At 45.9% G+C, this 15,014-nt stretch overlaps 1 protein-coding gene across 5 annotated transcripts in view; it reads right to left on the bottom strand.

Moving 5' to 3' along the window:
• Nucleotides 1–2,039: 2,039 nt before the first annotated feature.
• Nucleotides 2,040–15,014, bottom strand: part of SLC1A6 (solute carrier family 1 member 6) — a 62,723-nt gene continuing 49,748 nt past the window's right edge. For 2 of the 5 annotated variants that reach the window (XM_010361551.2, XM_010361549.2), the window contains exons 5-9: nucleotides 14,279–14,622; nucleotides 8,547–8,780; nucleotides 6,144–6,338; nucleotides 4,122–4,256; nucleotides 2,040–2,399 (exon numbers count right to left, since the gene is read on the bottom strand). In XM_010361551.2, coding sequence (XP_010359853.1) covers nucleotides 2,204–2,399; nucleotides 4,122–4,256; nucleotides 6,144–6,338; nucleotides 8,547–8,780; nucleotides 14,279–14,622 — 1,104 coding nt within the window. In that variant the 3' untranslated portion in view covers nucleotides 2,040–2,203. Of the gene's footprint in view, nucleotides 2,400–4,121; nucleotides 4,257–6,143; nucleotides 6,339–8,546; nucleotides 8,781–13,586; nucleotides 14,623–15,014 lie in introns of those variants that run through there. The other 3 variants (XM_030936943.1, XM_010361553.2, XM_010361552.2) reach the window with 3 other exon arrangements.

Raw genomic sequence — 15,014 nt, 5'->3', positions numbered from 1 at the left:
CATATTTACAAATAAGAAAGTAAGAGCTTATGGTAAGTAGGTAACTAGCTCAAAGTAATAAATGTAGTGACAAGGTTCCAACGCAGGGCTGTAGGAATCAGACGACTCTCCCAGGCCTTACGTTACGTTACTGTGGAGTCCTAATTAGGGAAAAGGAGTCAGGCTAGGGAGACCAAGGGAAAGCAAAAAGAAGAAGCAGATAGAAGTCTGCCTTTCTTCATGGTCCCGGACACAAAGCCCTCTTGTACAAATAACTCACAATCTTCCTGCACTCAGCTATCACCAGACCCTCGGCTGATACAAAAATTGGAAGTTAGCTCACTGCGACCTTGGCGTGATCAATACTGTACAAAGCCCTCTTCAGCACACAGCACAAGCACTGTCTTTTAAAATCCCCAGCAAGCTTTTGTCTCTTTGCAGTCAGCTCTTCTATTGCTGGCCTGCCCATTGCTTCCTTGCAACGTATTTTCATACTTTCTCCAATAAATCTGCCTTTCTTTACCTACAACTGTGTTGGTAAATTCTTCTTATCCTCCACACCACCAGCCCCAGACAGTCGCCACTCACCCATGACAGCTACCTCTAGTCAAACCTTCTAATAATAATAGTTAAACCTCAGAGGAACCAGGAATTCTCTGACATAAATTCTTACTTCTGGAATTATGCTCCCCAACCAAGAAATATTCTGTGTCTGGGGGCTGCAGCCTCAGAAATAAATTAAACCAGTGAGTAAGATTTATTGTTTCCTTTGATATTTTAATTTGACTTCCTTTGATTGTTCATGAAAATGAGCGTGCTCGATCTTTTTGTGTTTGATGTTTTTATAGTAACTCTTTTTTCCAGCTTTACTGAGGTATAATTGACGAATAGACATTGTACATATTCAAGGTGTATAACATGATTTGATATATGTATACATTGTATAGTGATTTACTTGCATTTATTTTTACTCGATTTTGAGTTTACCTCCTTTGATCATTTATAATCTTAGATTTTTAAAAATTCTAGTTGACTGAGCTTTTAAATTTTTATTCTTAATCTTTATGGATACATAACAGTTGTACACATTTATGGAGTACGTACAAAACTTTTCCACAAACATACAATGTATAATAATCAAATCAAGAGAATTGGAGTATCTATCGCTTCAAGCATTTATCATTTCTTTGTGTTATAAACATTCCAGTTCCACATTTTAGTTATTTTGAAATATACAACAAATTATTAACTATAGTCACCCTATTGTGCTACCAAATACTAGATTTTATTCCTTCTAACTGTATTTTTGTATCCGTTAACTATCCCTTCTTTATCCTTTCTCCCTACTACCCCTCCTAGCTGCTGGTAACCATCATTCTACTCTGTTTCCGTGAGTTCAGTTTTTCAGCTCCCACACACAAGTGAGAACATGTAATGTGTTTTCCGTGCCTGGCTTATTTTTTTGTTGTTGTTTTGTTTCTGTGTTTTGAGACAGACTTTCGCTCTTGACACTCAGGCTGGAGTGCAATGGTGCGATCTCGGCTCACTGCAACCTCCACCTCCCGGGTTCGAGCCATTCTTCCTGCCTCAGCCCCCCGAGTAGCTGGGACTACAGGTAGCCACCACCACGCCCAGCTAATTTTTGTATTTTTCGGAGAGACGGGGTTTCACCATATTGGCCAGGCTGGTCTTGAACTCCTGACCTCAGGTGATCTGCCCGCCTCAGCCTCCCAAAGTGCTGGGATTACAGGCATAAGCCACCGTGTCCAGCCCTGAGTTCTATGAGCCTTTCTAGTGAATTGCTGAACCTAAAGGTGGTCTTGGGGGACCCCGAGACAGAGACCATGGCTATTCTTTTATTAGGAGAAATAATGGTTTTTCTTGGCCCTCTTCAGTTCCGCCACTCTTTGAGAATGTCAGAAACATGAGTTGACCCCTCTTCTTGTTGAAGCTGACGCTTCCCTTCTCCCCAAACCTCGGAGAAACGTTTCTTCCCCTCCCTTGCTCACACCGTCCTTCAAGCCCTCAGCATGTGCTCAGAGAGAAACAGAGACCTTATGTACCTTTCATTCCTGCTCCTTTATTACACTTTTCCCTCCCCCTTAAACGAGTCAAGCTGAACATGTGTGTTCAGCACACGGTCAGTTGGGCGGCAGATGTGTCCCCAGGACTCCCCTCCCCAGGCCCCTTCCCTCCTCTCTTGGGGGGCAGAGCTGGAGGCCCCTCACATAGCACTCTCATTGCCTCCCCGTCCCCGGGATGCCCCCTTTTCCTGTGCCATGAGGGACTTGTAGGGTTTCCCCAGGCTGGGCAGGGTGAGCTCAGCTTCCTGAAGCTCGAGCTCCCGCTGAGACAAGTGCTCGATGACGGCTGCTCCAATCGAGTCCCCCAGTACGTTGGTCATTGTGCGAAGCCGGTCACTGGTACGGGGGAAAAAGAAGCTGCCATTAATGGGGGCTTGAAAAGCTTCACAGAAAGAGGGTGCAGCAGACGGGGGGGGGGGGGGTCCCTGGGCCAGGGAGTCAGGGGGCTCCCATTCCAGAACAATCCATGACCACATGTCCCCAAGTAGGTTCTTTCCCCTCTCTGTCCTGTTTCTCCTCCTAACAAACAGGATGGACTAGCTCTGAAATGTTCATGTTTGATCTTAGATGTGATTTTTTTAAAAAAATGAGGCCAGGTGTGGTAAAAAAAAAAAAAAAAAAAAAGCCATATCGTTAAAAAGATATGATCCCAGCACTTTGGGAAGCTGAGAGGCAGGAGAATTGCTTGAGACCAGGAGTTCAAGACTAGCCTGGGCAACAAACCAAGATCCCATCTCTACAATAGAATAATTTTAAAACATGGCCTCGGACAGTGGCACGTGCTCGTAGTCCCAGCTGCTTGGGAGGCTGAGATGGGAGGGTCACTTGAGCCCAGGAGGTCAAGGCTGCAGTGAGCTATGATCATGCCACTGCACTCCAGCCTAGATAAGAAAACAAGATCCTGTCTCTCAAACAAAAAGAAAATGAGGCTGGGCATGGTGGCTCATGTCTGTAATCCCAGCACGAGGTAGGTGGATCACGAGGTCAGGAGTTTGAGACCAGCCTGACCAACATAGTGAAACCCTGTCTCTACTAAAAATATTAAAAAAAAAAAAAAAGGCAGGCATGGTGGCATGCGCCTGTAACCCCAGCTACTTGGGAGGCTGAGGCAGGAAAATCGCTTGAACCTGGGAGGCAGAGGTTGCAGTAAGCTGAGATCGAGCCACTGCACACCAGCTTCGGTGACAGAGCGAGACTCTGTCCCAAAAAGAAAAAAGAAAAGAAAAGAAAAAATGAACATCCAATACAGACAGTTAAGGGTTATGAACTGAAAAGCACATCAAATCAGGAATGGTAAACCAGGGCAGGCCTGAGTCAATACAGGTGCAGACTAGGGCAGGCTGAAGATTGTAAAATTGGAACTCAGGCTCAGCTGTCAGCTCCCATGTGAGAATGAAAGTCCAGGCTTCCTTTAATGTAAACCTCCTGGTTTTGTTGTTGTTGCTGGTTTTGATTTTTGTTTTTTGAGATGGTGTTTCGCTCCTATTGCCCAGGCTGGAGTGCAGTGGTGCGATCTCGGCTCACTGCAACCTCCACCTTCCAGGTTCAAGGAATTCTCCTGCCTCAGCCTCCTGAGCAGCTGGAATTACAGGCACCTGCCATCACACTCGGCTAATTTTTTTTTTTTTTTTTTTTTTTTTGTATTTTTAGTAGAGACAGGGTTTCACCATGTTGTCCAGGCTGGTCTCAAACTCCTGACCTCAGGTGATCTACCCAGCCTCAGCCTCCCAAAGTGCTGGGATTACAAGCGTGAGCCACCACACCCGACCTGGATCACCTTTTGGTGACTTCCACATATTTCAGGTAAAAAAGGAGTTTTTCCCGCTGATAGGTAAAGGCCCCATTGCTTGTCTCCAACCCTACTTCCCAAAGATAACTCTGTGGGATTTGGGGTCCAGAGGCCATGGATTGGAGGCCTCTCCAAGGCCTCCTTTTCACTCGAAAATTCTGGACCACGTCATCTTTGCTGGAATGAAAGTCCACAGGTTAAGGATGTTGCAGGGGAAAGCAGTATGCGCAGAAGCAGGAGCACCAGGGTCCAGCCTGGAGAACACTCACAGGAACCAGTCCACGGCGATGATGAGCGTGATGTCCTCCGTGGGCAAGCCGACCGATGTGAGCACAATGACCATGGTGACCAGACCCGCCTGGGGGATGCCAGCAGCCCCAACACTGGCCGCTGTGGCTGTGATGCTGCAGGGGGAGGGAGAACATTGGGAGGCAGGTGGAGGGAAGAAGGCGATGAGGAAGAAACAGGAAGAGGACAGAGAGAAAGGAAGAGATCCGCTGTCCAAGGCATCTTAAATTAAATGCCCAAGCCAGACAGACACAGAGAGAAAAATACTGCTTGATCTCTCTCTCTCTCTCTCTCTCTCTCTCTCCCCCCCCCCCCCCCCCCCCGCTCTGAAACAGAGTCTCACTCTGTTGCCCAGGCTGAAGTGCAGTGGTGTTATCTCAGCTCACTGCAACTCACTACTCAATCCTACCTTAACCTCCTGAGTAGCTGGGACCACAGGCACATGCCATAACACCTGGTTAATTTTTTTTTTTTTTTTTTTTGTATTTTTGTAGAGATGAGCTCTCACTATGTTGCCCAGGCTGGTCTCAAACTCCTAGGCTCAAACAATCCTCCCACCTCAGCCTCCCAAAGTGCTGGGATTATAGGCATGACCCACCATGCCTGGCCTTGACCTCTGCCATACGTAGAATCTAAAATATAACAATAATAAGTTGAATACATAATTGGGAGATGCAGTCAAAGAATTCAAAATTGCATTTAAAGGCCAGGCACGGTGGCTCACACCTGTCATCCCAGCACTTTTGGAGGTCAAGGTGGGAGGACTGCTTGAGCCCAAGAGTTCAAGAACAGCCTGGGCAACATACTGAGACCCTGTCTCTACAAAAATTTTTTTTAAAAAAATTAGCAGAGCATGGTGATGCATGCCTGTAGTCTCAGCTACTGGGGAGTCTAAGACGGGAGGATGGCTTGAGCCCAGGAGGTTGAGGCTGTAGTGATCTATGCCTGTACCACTGCACTCCATCCTGGGTGACAGAGTGAGATTCTGTCTCAAAAAAAATTGCAGTTATGTAGGATGAATATATCTAGAGATCTAAAGTACTATAGGAGGAGTACAGTTAATAATATTTGGGTGTACACTGGAAATTTTCTAACAGAATAGATTTTAGGTATTCTTAGTAGAAAAAAGAAAGGCAACTATGTAAAATGACAGATTTTAAACTGCACTCCGGCCTGGGCAACAGAGCAAGACGCTTGGCTCACTGCAACCTCCACTTCCCACGTTCAAGTGATTTTTGTGCCTCAGTCTCCCAAGTAGCTGGGATTACAGGCAACAGCCACCACGCCCAGTGAATTTTTGTATTTTTAGTAGAGATGGGGTTTCACCATGTTGGCCAGGCTGGTCTCAAACTCCTGACCTCAAGTGATCCTCCCACTTCGGCCTCCCAAAGTGCTGGAATTACAGGCGTGAACCACCGCGCCCGGCAGAGTTTACATTCTAGTATGGGAAGCAGATAATAAACAAAATGAATAAGTAAAATTCATACTATATGGAGATGGTACTACATGGGAAAACGGTGCCTCCTTAGCAAGACCCGATATGCCATTTTAAACAGGGCTTCCCTGAAGAAGTAACGCTGAAGACCTGAAGGAGATGACAGGTCACTGTTATTTTGTTATTTTTATAACGACTAAGTTGGAACCACTGGATGATAGGACCTATAAACACAGGAATAGATAAATGTATAAGGCCTATAAATATAAGAATCTATATTCATAACAAGAACCTCGGGTTATTAGGATGCACCAGCCATGCTTTGGAAAACACTGGACAAAGGGATCTCCCACGTGAGAGAGAAACTGACGGGAACGTCTTGGCAGCTCCTGACAGCCTCAGGTGGCAACTTTACCTTTCACCTCATCCGGCATTGGGTTCTTTCCACATCCGCCTTCCAACATCCGAGGGCTCCTCTGAGCTCCAGCTGTAGTCCCCTCCTCCCTCCCCAACCCTCCCAGCCAAGCTGAAGATCGCTGAAGTCTCACCTGCTGGCAGGCCCCCTCACCTGATGGTTGTGATCTGACCCAGGTTGAGCTCGTAGTTGTTAACTTGAGCAATGAAGATGGCAGCCAGGGCCTCGTAGAGGGCAGTGCCGTCCATGTTGACCGTGGCGCCCACGGGCAGGACGAACCTGGTGATGCGGCGGTCCACACCCAGGCCCTCCTCCAGGCAGCGGAAAGTGATGGGCAGCGTTGCTGAGCTGGGGGAAAGAGCCCAGGGCTGAGGACGGGGCGTGGCCTGGTGGGGGCGGGGCTGGGAACAGGGTGTGGCCTAGTGGGGCAGGGCATTGAATGGGGCGTGGCCAAGCCAAAGAAAGGCTGGGAACAGGGCGTGACCTAGTGGGGCACGGCTGAGAATGGGGAGGGCTGGGTCACATGGGCGGGGCTGAGAAGAGGGGAGGACTAGGTGAGGCGGGGCTCAGAGCAGGACGTGGTCAGGTGAGGAAGAACTGAGAATAGGGCGTGGCCAGGCAGGGCGGGGCTCAGAGCAGGGCATGGGCTGGGCGTAGCCTGGGCAAAAATGAGCCGAAGGAGCGTTCCCCTTGAGAACACTGAGCAGGCCAGGTGGGGGCTCCGCAAGAGGCAGAAGACAAGGGTATAACATTTCAGAGGCTGATAACTGTACAAAGGAAAGGAGCGGCGATTCCTCATACACGGAGAAAACAGCAATGAGGGTCTCCCAGGCTGAAGACCTCTTGACCCGCTTAAAGCCAATAGCTAAGACCAAGTGACTACACACACTAGTTTATGGCACTAGTTCATTCTACCTATCCATTTCCTGAAAGGACAGGACCAAAGGTCTGCTGACTTCAGGGAGGGCCCCTATTCCAGACTCCCCTGTTTGCAGCATCATTGACCTCAGCTATGTTAACTTTCTCTATCCATCTCCCCGCCATGTCTTACGGGAGAAAAGTGACCTAATTGGTTGGCGAGTTTAGTCAAAGAAGTGGGCATCTCATTTGGGGTAACCCTGTCCACAGGACGTGTGTTCTGTGGCCAGCTTTACATCATACGGTTGGAATCCTGGACTCATAGAGGGTCTTTGGGTGTCCAGCTCAGCGGTGACTACATGAGTTTAATTCTAGGATACAGTGACATTAGTCTTACGTAGCCATAGACCAAGAGGCACCAAGATACCCTGACCAGCGTTATGGGCAATTTTAAAAATTCTGTTTTTGACCAGGTGCAGTGGTTCGTGCCTGTAATCACAGCACTTTGGGAGGGCGAGGCGGGCAGATCACTTGAGCTCAGGAGTTCAAGACGAGCCTGGCCAACATGGCAAAACCCCGTCTCTACAAAACAAAACAAAACAAAACAAAACAAAACAAAACAAAAAAAACCCAAAAAAACACTTAGCCGGGAGGGCTAAAAAAAATTAGCCAGGAGGACTGGAATCATGCACCTGTGATTCCAGCTACTTGAGAGGCTGAGGTGGGAGGATCACTTGAGCCTGGGAGGTGGAGGTTGCAGTGAGTGGAGATCACACCACGGCACTCTAGCCTGGATGATAGAGTGAGGCCTCATGTCAAAAGAAAAATTTTTTAAAAAAAGATTTTTTTGGCCGGGCGTGGTGGCTTACACCTGTAATCCCAACACTTTGAGAGGCCAAGGTGGGCAGATCACATGAGGCCAGGTGTTCAAGACCAGCCTGGCCAACATGGCAAAATTCCATCTCTACTAAAAATACAAAAATTAGCCAGGTGTGGTGGTGCACGCCTGTAATCCTAGCTACTTAGGAGGCTGAGGCAGGAGAATCGTTTGAACCTAGGAGGCAGAGGTTGCAGTGAGCCAAGATCACATCCCTGCACTCCAGCCTGGGCGACACAGTGAGACTTTGTCTCAAAAAAATAAATAAATAAAAATAAAAATAAAAATTCTTCCATCTTTTTGGCTGTTGTGCTACTTTTCAAATTGTTTTTCAATTGGGATGATGCTCTTAATTAATCCCCTAAAACGACAAAAGGAGAAGAGGAGGAGGAAGAAGAAAAAGGAAGAAGAGAATAAAGGGGAAGAAAAGAGAAGGAGGAGGAGGAGGAGGAGGAGGAGGAGAAGCAGCCAAGAGATCTCCCAGACACCATCTCACAAGCAGAGATGACACCCTCTGAGCTAGGAAACAACTGAGCTCATGGGGCATCCTGGAACCTTCCCTCTTAACCTCAAAATTGGTACCTGGTTCTCCTCCATAGAAAGGTAAAAAACAGGAAAGGAGAAAAGGAGATCAGGAGAGCCAGCCCAGGACAATGATTGGCCCCCAGGTGTTGCACCAGCTGGAGGCCCTCCAGAGCCCTGAACATTATTGGACGTCTCAGAAGAGGTGTTTAAGGAAGGGAGAGGGCAGATGCTCTAGGAGAGGACATGAAGGACAAGTGCAACCAGAAATGTTGCTGGGGTGGGGAGCAAGGCCATACCTGGAAGACGTGCCCATGGCAGTGATGAGGGCTTGTAGCATGCCCCCAATGAAGGGGAAGGGGTTCCGGTGAGTGATGAGGAAGTAGATGAGGGGAAGGACGCCGCCGGCATGGAGGAGCAGGCCCACGATGACGGTCAGGGTGTACATGCCCAGCTGACCCCCTAGGACGGCCATGTCTTCCATCTCCAGAATCTTTCCAGCAATCAGGAACAGGATGCCCACAGGTGCATACCTGTGTGAGGGAGCCACATACCTGTCAGGGCTCCCTCCTAACTTCCCTTGCAGGTCTGAGGCTGGCATCCCCAAGGCTTTGCTCATATGGGGCCCTGGAGCCACGCAGTACCCACGATACAGCACTCTACTCCATCCCAGTCTTCCCTGTACGCTAACAAATGCCACCAGGCCCCACGATTGAAGCCCACCTCCTCCTCCTGCTCTTCCTTATCTCCCCACCATGGTAGAAAAGGTCCGACAACTCCAGGATATACAACCTTTCAGGTATCTACTCCGCATTCAAGCCCTCTCAACCATGCCCCAAATAATCACTACCTTCAGGATCCTTCCCTAGACATTGCCAAGACATTCCCTGTCTCTGGCCTTCTAAGCTTCCCTTATCTTCTGCCCCCAACTCTTTGTTCCACATTTGAAACTTGTATGCCCCTATTCTCTTCCCTATCAGTGCCTGTTCTCACTCATTCACCAACCTAATAATTTCCCTCTCAAAACACCTGTCCTATCAAAATCACCAATGTATTCATTCATTTCACAGATATTAACTGAGTACATACTATGTTCCAGGCACATGGCTCCTGTCCTCATAGTACTTACATTCTGTTATGGACTAAATGTTTATGTCCCCTTCCCCCTCCAACGAAATTCGTATGTTGAGATCCTAACCCTCAATGGGTCAGTATTTGGAGGTGATTAGGTCATTAGGGTGGAGCCATCATGAATGGAATTAGTGCCCATATAAAAGACACACCAGAGAGCTCCCTCCATCCTTCTGCCATTCAAGGACACAGCAAGAAGATGCCTTCCATGAACCAGAAGACAGCCCTCACCAGACATGGAATCTGTGGGTGCTTTGATCTTAGACTTCCCACCCTCCAGAACTGTGAGAAATACATTTTTGTTCTTTAAGCCACGATGTCTATGGTATTTTTGTTACAGCAGCTGACATGTACTAAGACACATTCTAATGGGGAAGCAGGAGGTACACATCGAAATACACCAATTACAAACTTCAAGTGGTGATAACAGCAAAGGAGAGTCACTGTATGGGACTGCTTCTGAGCAGATGGTCAGAGAGGGCTTCTCTGAAGAGGTGACATTTAAGCTGAGATTTGCATGATAAGAAGGTACCCTGTGTGTCTGGGAGAAATCATTGCAGGCACAATGCAAAGACTGAGATGGGCATGCATTAGGAGTGCTGGAGGACCAGAGAGAAGACCAGTGTGGCTGGAGTATTGAGTAAAAAGGAGAATAAAGATGAAAGAAGCAAGTTCATCAGGGGCTCACCTGTTTTCCCCACAATCCAGCTCACTGGTCAATCGTGTGAGTTTCTGCCATCGGCACCATCATCTCATTTCTAGGCTTCAATGGCTACTCCTCTCTCTTTAAAAATTGAAGTCTACAGCCGGGCATGGTGGTTCATGCCTATAATCCCAGCACTTTGGAAGGCTGAGGAGGGTGGATCACTTGAGGTCAGGAGTTCAAGACCAGCCTGGCCAACATGGTGAAACCCTGTCTCTACTAAAAATACAAAACTTAGTCAGGTGTGGTAGTGTGTGCCTGTAGTCCAGCTACTCAGGAGGCTGAGGCAGAAGAATCACTTGAACCCAGGAGGTGGAGGTTGCAGTGAGCCAAGATCACACCACTGCACTCCTGCTCGGGCAACAGAGTGAGATCCCATCTCAAAAAGAAAGAAAGAAAGAAAGAAAGAAAGAAAGAAGAAGAAAGGAAGGAAGAAAGGAAGAAAGGAAGAAAGGAAGAAGAAAGGAAGAAAGGAAGAAAGAAAGGAAGAAAGGAAGAAAGAAGAAAGAAGAAAGGAAGAAAGAAAGAAAGAAAGAAGAAAGAAAGAAAGAAAGAAAGAAAGAAAGAAAGAAAGAAAGAAAGAAAGAAAGAAAGAAAGAAAGAAAGAAAGAAAGAAATCTACTTTGACTCACATTCATCATGGATGTATTGGAGGAGGCGGGGACCTCTTGGGAAGGTGGTACAATAGCTTGAGTCAAAAATGAGGATGTGAGGGACTTCTCCAGTCACATCTGTGTTCTCCAAACGGCTCAGAGTTAGCCCGGGCGAGTAGTTGCTGAGTCTTCTCCAAGTCAACATGACTAGATCCACCTCTGTGCTTACTCTGAGTAATCCCTCTCTCAACTTCCTCACCTCCATCCTTCCACCTCATCCCCTGCAAAATTCCTCAGCCCAAGATTAATTGTGCATGATTTCTTACCCCCTACACTCAGCCACCTGGCAAATCTGGACATTTCACCCAGTCATGCCAACAACAGTGCTATACATTCATTGTTCCCAATTTAGCTGAGCCTTCATTGTTCCTTGTTAATTATCTGCTTATCCTGAATAAGCTCCCCACTCCCATTCCTTTCAAATGCTTTCCCAGGCCCTCAATTTGGCCTCAAGTTCCTTATATGTAGTCTTCAAAGTTTCCCTTCTTGTTAAAGAATAAATCTTAAGTGTTAAAAATCATTTCTTTTAAAGACTAACTTCCTTCAAGCCTCCTTACTTTATGCTAGTAACTTTTTGTTACTATGTAGTTATGTAGCTATTGACATGTTCACAGGCACATAGTACATTCTACCTCCTTGTAGTTTAACAAAGATATCTGTGCTAGATGTGCTCACAGGCACATCACAGCTCGCAGCCTATACCCCTTCCTTATTTGAGAATGTTATTACTTTTTCTAAGTCCTTTTGTAAGCAACTTCCTCTTTTCCCCTGTTTTCCATTGCTTTTACCTACTTGGAAAAGTTTTAAGTTATTAGCCAGTCGGGTTTTAGTTTAGATTATAAGGTCTGGCTCCAGCCAATGGAGACAGGACACAGTAGCAGGGACAAACTGCGTAAGGGATAAAAATGGCTTCCCTCCTTTGTTCTTGCCATTGTTCCATCTGCAGTGAGCACCCTTTCTGCAGAAGGTAAAAATTGCGTTGCTGAGATAATTAAATTTATGTTCAAGTGCTATTTCTTTGCGGCACTAGGGAACAAGCATTCTGTTTCTAAATAAACATTTTACGTATAACACTATACAACTTTCCAATTGTTTGGGATGACATACAAAGTTTTCTCCCATTTGGGATCCGACAGCCTTGTTAATATCGTCCACTGCCACTCCGAACTTACCCCATGCTCTCACCTTCCTGAATGCCCCACCAGTCTCCAAACAACTTAGGTAGCTTCAAGCTTTGCATGTTCTCTTCTCTCTGCCTGAAATACGTCTCCTCTCTCACTGTCCAGTTGAAGTCCTACTCACCTGTCAAGATGCAGTTAACAGGTGACCTTCTTCATGACTCCCTCTTCAGAAAGCATTCACTGGGTACCCCTCTACTCACTGCTCACTTCTCCATGTTCCCAACACTTTTGAAATGTTCCTTTACTACAGAACCTACCACCTTGTGTTATATTGATCTACAATGTGTCTGTCTCCCCTAAGATTTTGTGAGCTCCTTGAGGACAAGTATGAGTGTACTCTGTCTCTGTATTCCAGAGGTCAAGACAAAGTCTGCCTGGGAAAATGCTTGCTGAGCGAATAAAGAAATTTCTGAAGGAATGAAGGAATTTAGAGAAGAAAAGATGAGGGAAAGGAAGGGAAGGGAAGGGAAGAGAAGGGAAGGGAAGGATAGGATTAGCAAGTGGATGAGTAAGTAAGGAAATAAGCAGATGAAACAAGTTAGTAGCTGAGTGAACAAATACATGAACAAATGAGTGAATGAAGAGAATACTTGAGTAAATGAATGAAAGAATAACAAATGCATAGATGAATGAGTGGGTCAAGGAATGAATTAGAATGAATAAATGACTTAACTGAGTAAATAAACAGATGAGTCCATCAATGATTTAACTAATGCATGGATGAGTTTGTAAATAAATTTACGAGTGAATGAATGCATAAATGAGGGAATTAACTGACGCATGGAAGAGTGAATAAATGAATAAGAAAATGAATGAACAGATAGAAAAATGAGAATGATAAGTGAATTTATTGGTTAGTGAAGAGATAAATGAGGAAGTAAGTGGGTGAATAAATCATTGCAGAAAGGTATGAATGAATGAATAGTAACTAACCAATGCATAGGAGATGAATAAATCCCTGTTGCTTGTGACAACACAGATGAACCTGGAAGACATTATGCTAATTGAAATAACCAAGATACAGAAAGACAAATACCACATGATCTCACTTATCTGTGGAATCTAAACAATCAAACTCACAGAAGCAGGGAGTAAAATGGTGGTTACCAGGGACTCACAGAGAAGGGAGGTTGGGGAGATGTTGACCAAGGATACAAAATTTCGGTTAAATAGGAGAAATAAGTTCAAGAGATCTATTAGACTACATGGTAGGTATAGTTAAAAACAATATATCATGTACTTGCAAATCACAAAGAGAGTAGATTTTAAGTGGTCTCTCCCCCCGCCTTTTTTTTTTTGAGACTGGGTCTCATTCTGTCACCCCAGCAATCACACCTCACTGAAGCCTCTACATCCCAGGCTCAATCTATCCTCTTGCCTCGGCCTCCCAAGTAGCTGGGACTACAGGTGCATGCCACCACACCCAGCTAATTTTTTTGTATTTTTTGTAGAGACGGGTCTTGCCATGTTGCCCAGGCTGGTCTCAAATTCCTGGGCTCAAGTGATTCTCTCACCTTGGCCTCCCAAAGTGCTGAGATTATAGGCATGAGCCACCACACCCTGCCTAGATCTTAAGTGTTGTCACCACAAAAAAATAAGCATGTGAGATAACGTCTATGTTAGTTAGCTCAACTGAACCATTCCACAATGTAGAGATATTTCAAAACATTATGTTGCACATGAAAATATATACAGTTTTTATTTGTCAATTAAAAATACATTAATTTTTAAAAATAAATAAATGAATGACCAAATAAATCCAGAAACCAATGCATGAAATAATAAATGTAGATAAATAAATGTCAGTGAATGGTTTGGTCAAGGCATTGAAGAATGAGTGAATGAACAGATAAGCAAGGGAGTGAACAAGTGAACAAATCATTGCAGAAAAGTGTGAATGAATGAATGAGTTAGTGAGTTGGCCAGTGATTTAACCAATGCATAGAAGAATCAATAAATGAATGAGGAAATGAGTAAATCAATGCATGGAAGAATGAGTGTAGATGAATAAATCATTGAATGAGTGATTTCATCAATACATAGAAGAATGAGTGAATGAACAGATGAATACAGGAGTGAATGTGTGAATGAATCATTGCAGAAGGACATGAATGAATGAATGAGTGAGATATTCCATGAACTAACCAATGCATAGAAGAATGAATGAACAGATGAACAAGGAAGTGAACTAGTGACAAAATCATTGCAGAAAGACATGAGTGAATGAGTTGGTGAGTGGGTAAATGAATTACCCAATACGTAAATGAATGACCAAAAGTCTCCAGCAAGCCCTCAGCAGCTTCCCCACAGCCTGACTTCCCAGCTCTGGCTCCACCTTCCAGTGGGCACAGACCAGGACTCACCAGATAATGATGCCCACCAGCCTCATAATAGCCTCATTGAGGCTATCGAAGAAGTCCCTGAGGACTCGGCCCTTGTGTTTCATGCCACCAATGACCAGCCCAAAGGCCACAGAGAAGACCACGAGGCCCAGGGCGTTGATGCCATTGGCGGAGCCAGGCACGGGTACAGTCTCCTCAAAGCTCAGCACCTCCTGCAGGGTGCCCAAGGCCCGAGTGACATTTTCCAGGAGGCTGGTTCCGTTATCCACTGAGAATGGAGGAGGCATGGAGGCACCCAGCTCAGACCCGTTCTCTGTCCTCACGATGGTCCTGGTTACCACCCTCGTGCTGTATTGCGTCTTGAACTGAAATAGAGAGAGATTGCGCCCAGACTCAACTCAGCGGATGCATCAGAATTCGCCTGGAGAAATTCCTTGAGACCACTGATTCCCAGTTCCCACACCCTGGAAGATCTTATCCAGCAGAACTGAATGAGTGAATGAATGATTTGAACAGTGCGTGGAAGAATGAGTGAATGAATCAGTAAACCCGTTATGAAAAATAGTATGGAGGTTCCTCAAAAAATTAAAAATAGAACTACCGGCCGGGCGTGGCTCACGCCTGTAATCCCAGCACCTTGGAAGGCCTGAGGCAGGTGGATCATGAGGTCAGGAGTTCGAGACCATCCTGGCCAACATGGTGAAACCCTGTCTTTACTAAAGATACAAAAATTAGCCGGGCATGGTGGTGCGCGCCT

This window comes from Rhinopithecus roxellana, chromosome 8 (genome assembly GCF_007565055.1).
Source record: "Rhinopithecus roxellana isolate Shanxi Qingling chromosome 8, ASM756505v1, whole genome shotgun sequence".
Taxonomy (NCBI): Eukaryota; Metazoa; Chordata; class Mammalia; order Primates; family Cercopithecidae; genus Rhinopithecus; species Rhinopithecus roxellana.
The sequence above is the reverse complement of the archived record's forward strand: the minus strand, read 5'-3'. Positions and strand labels throughout refer to the sequence as shown.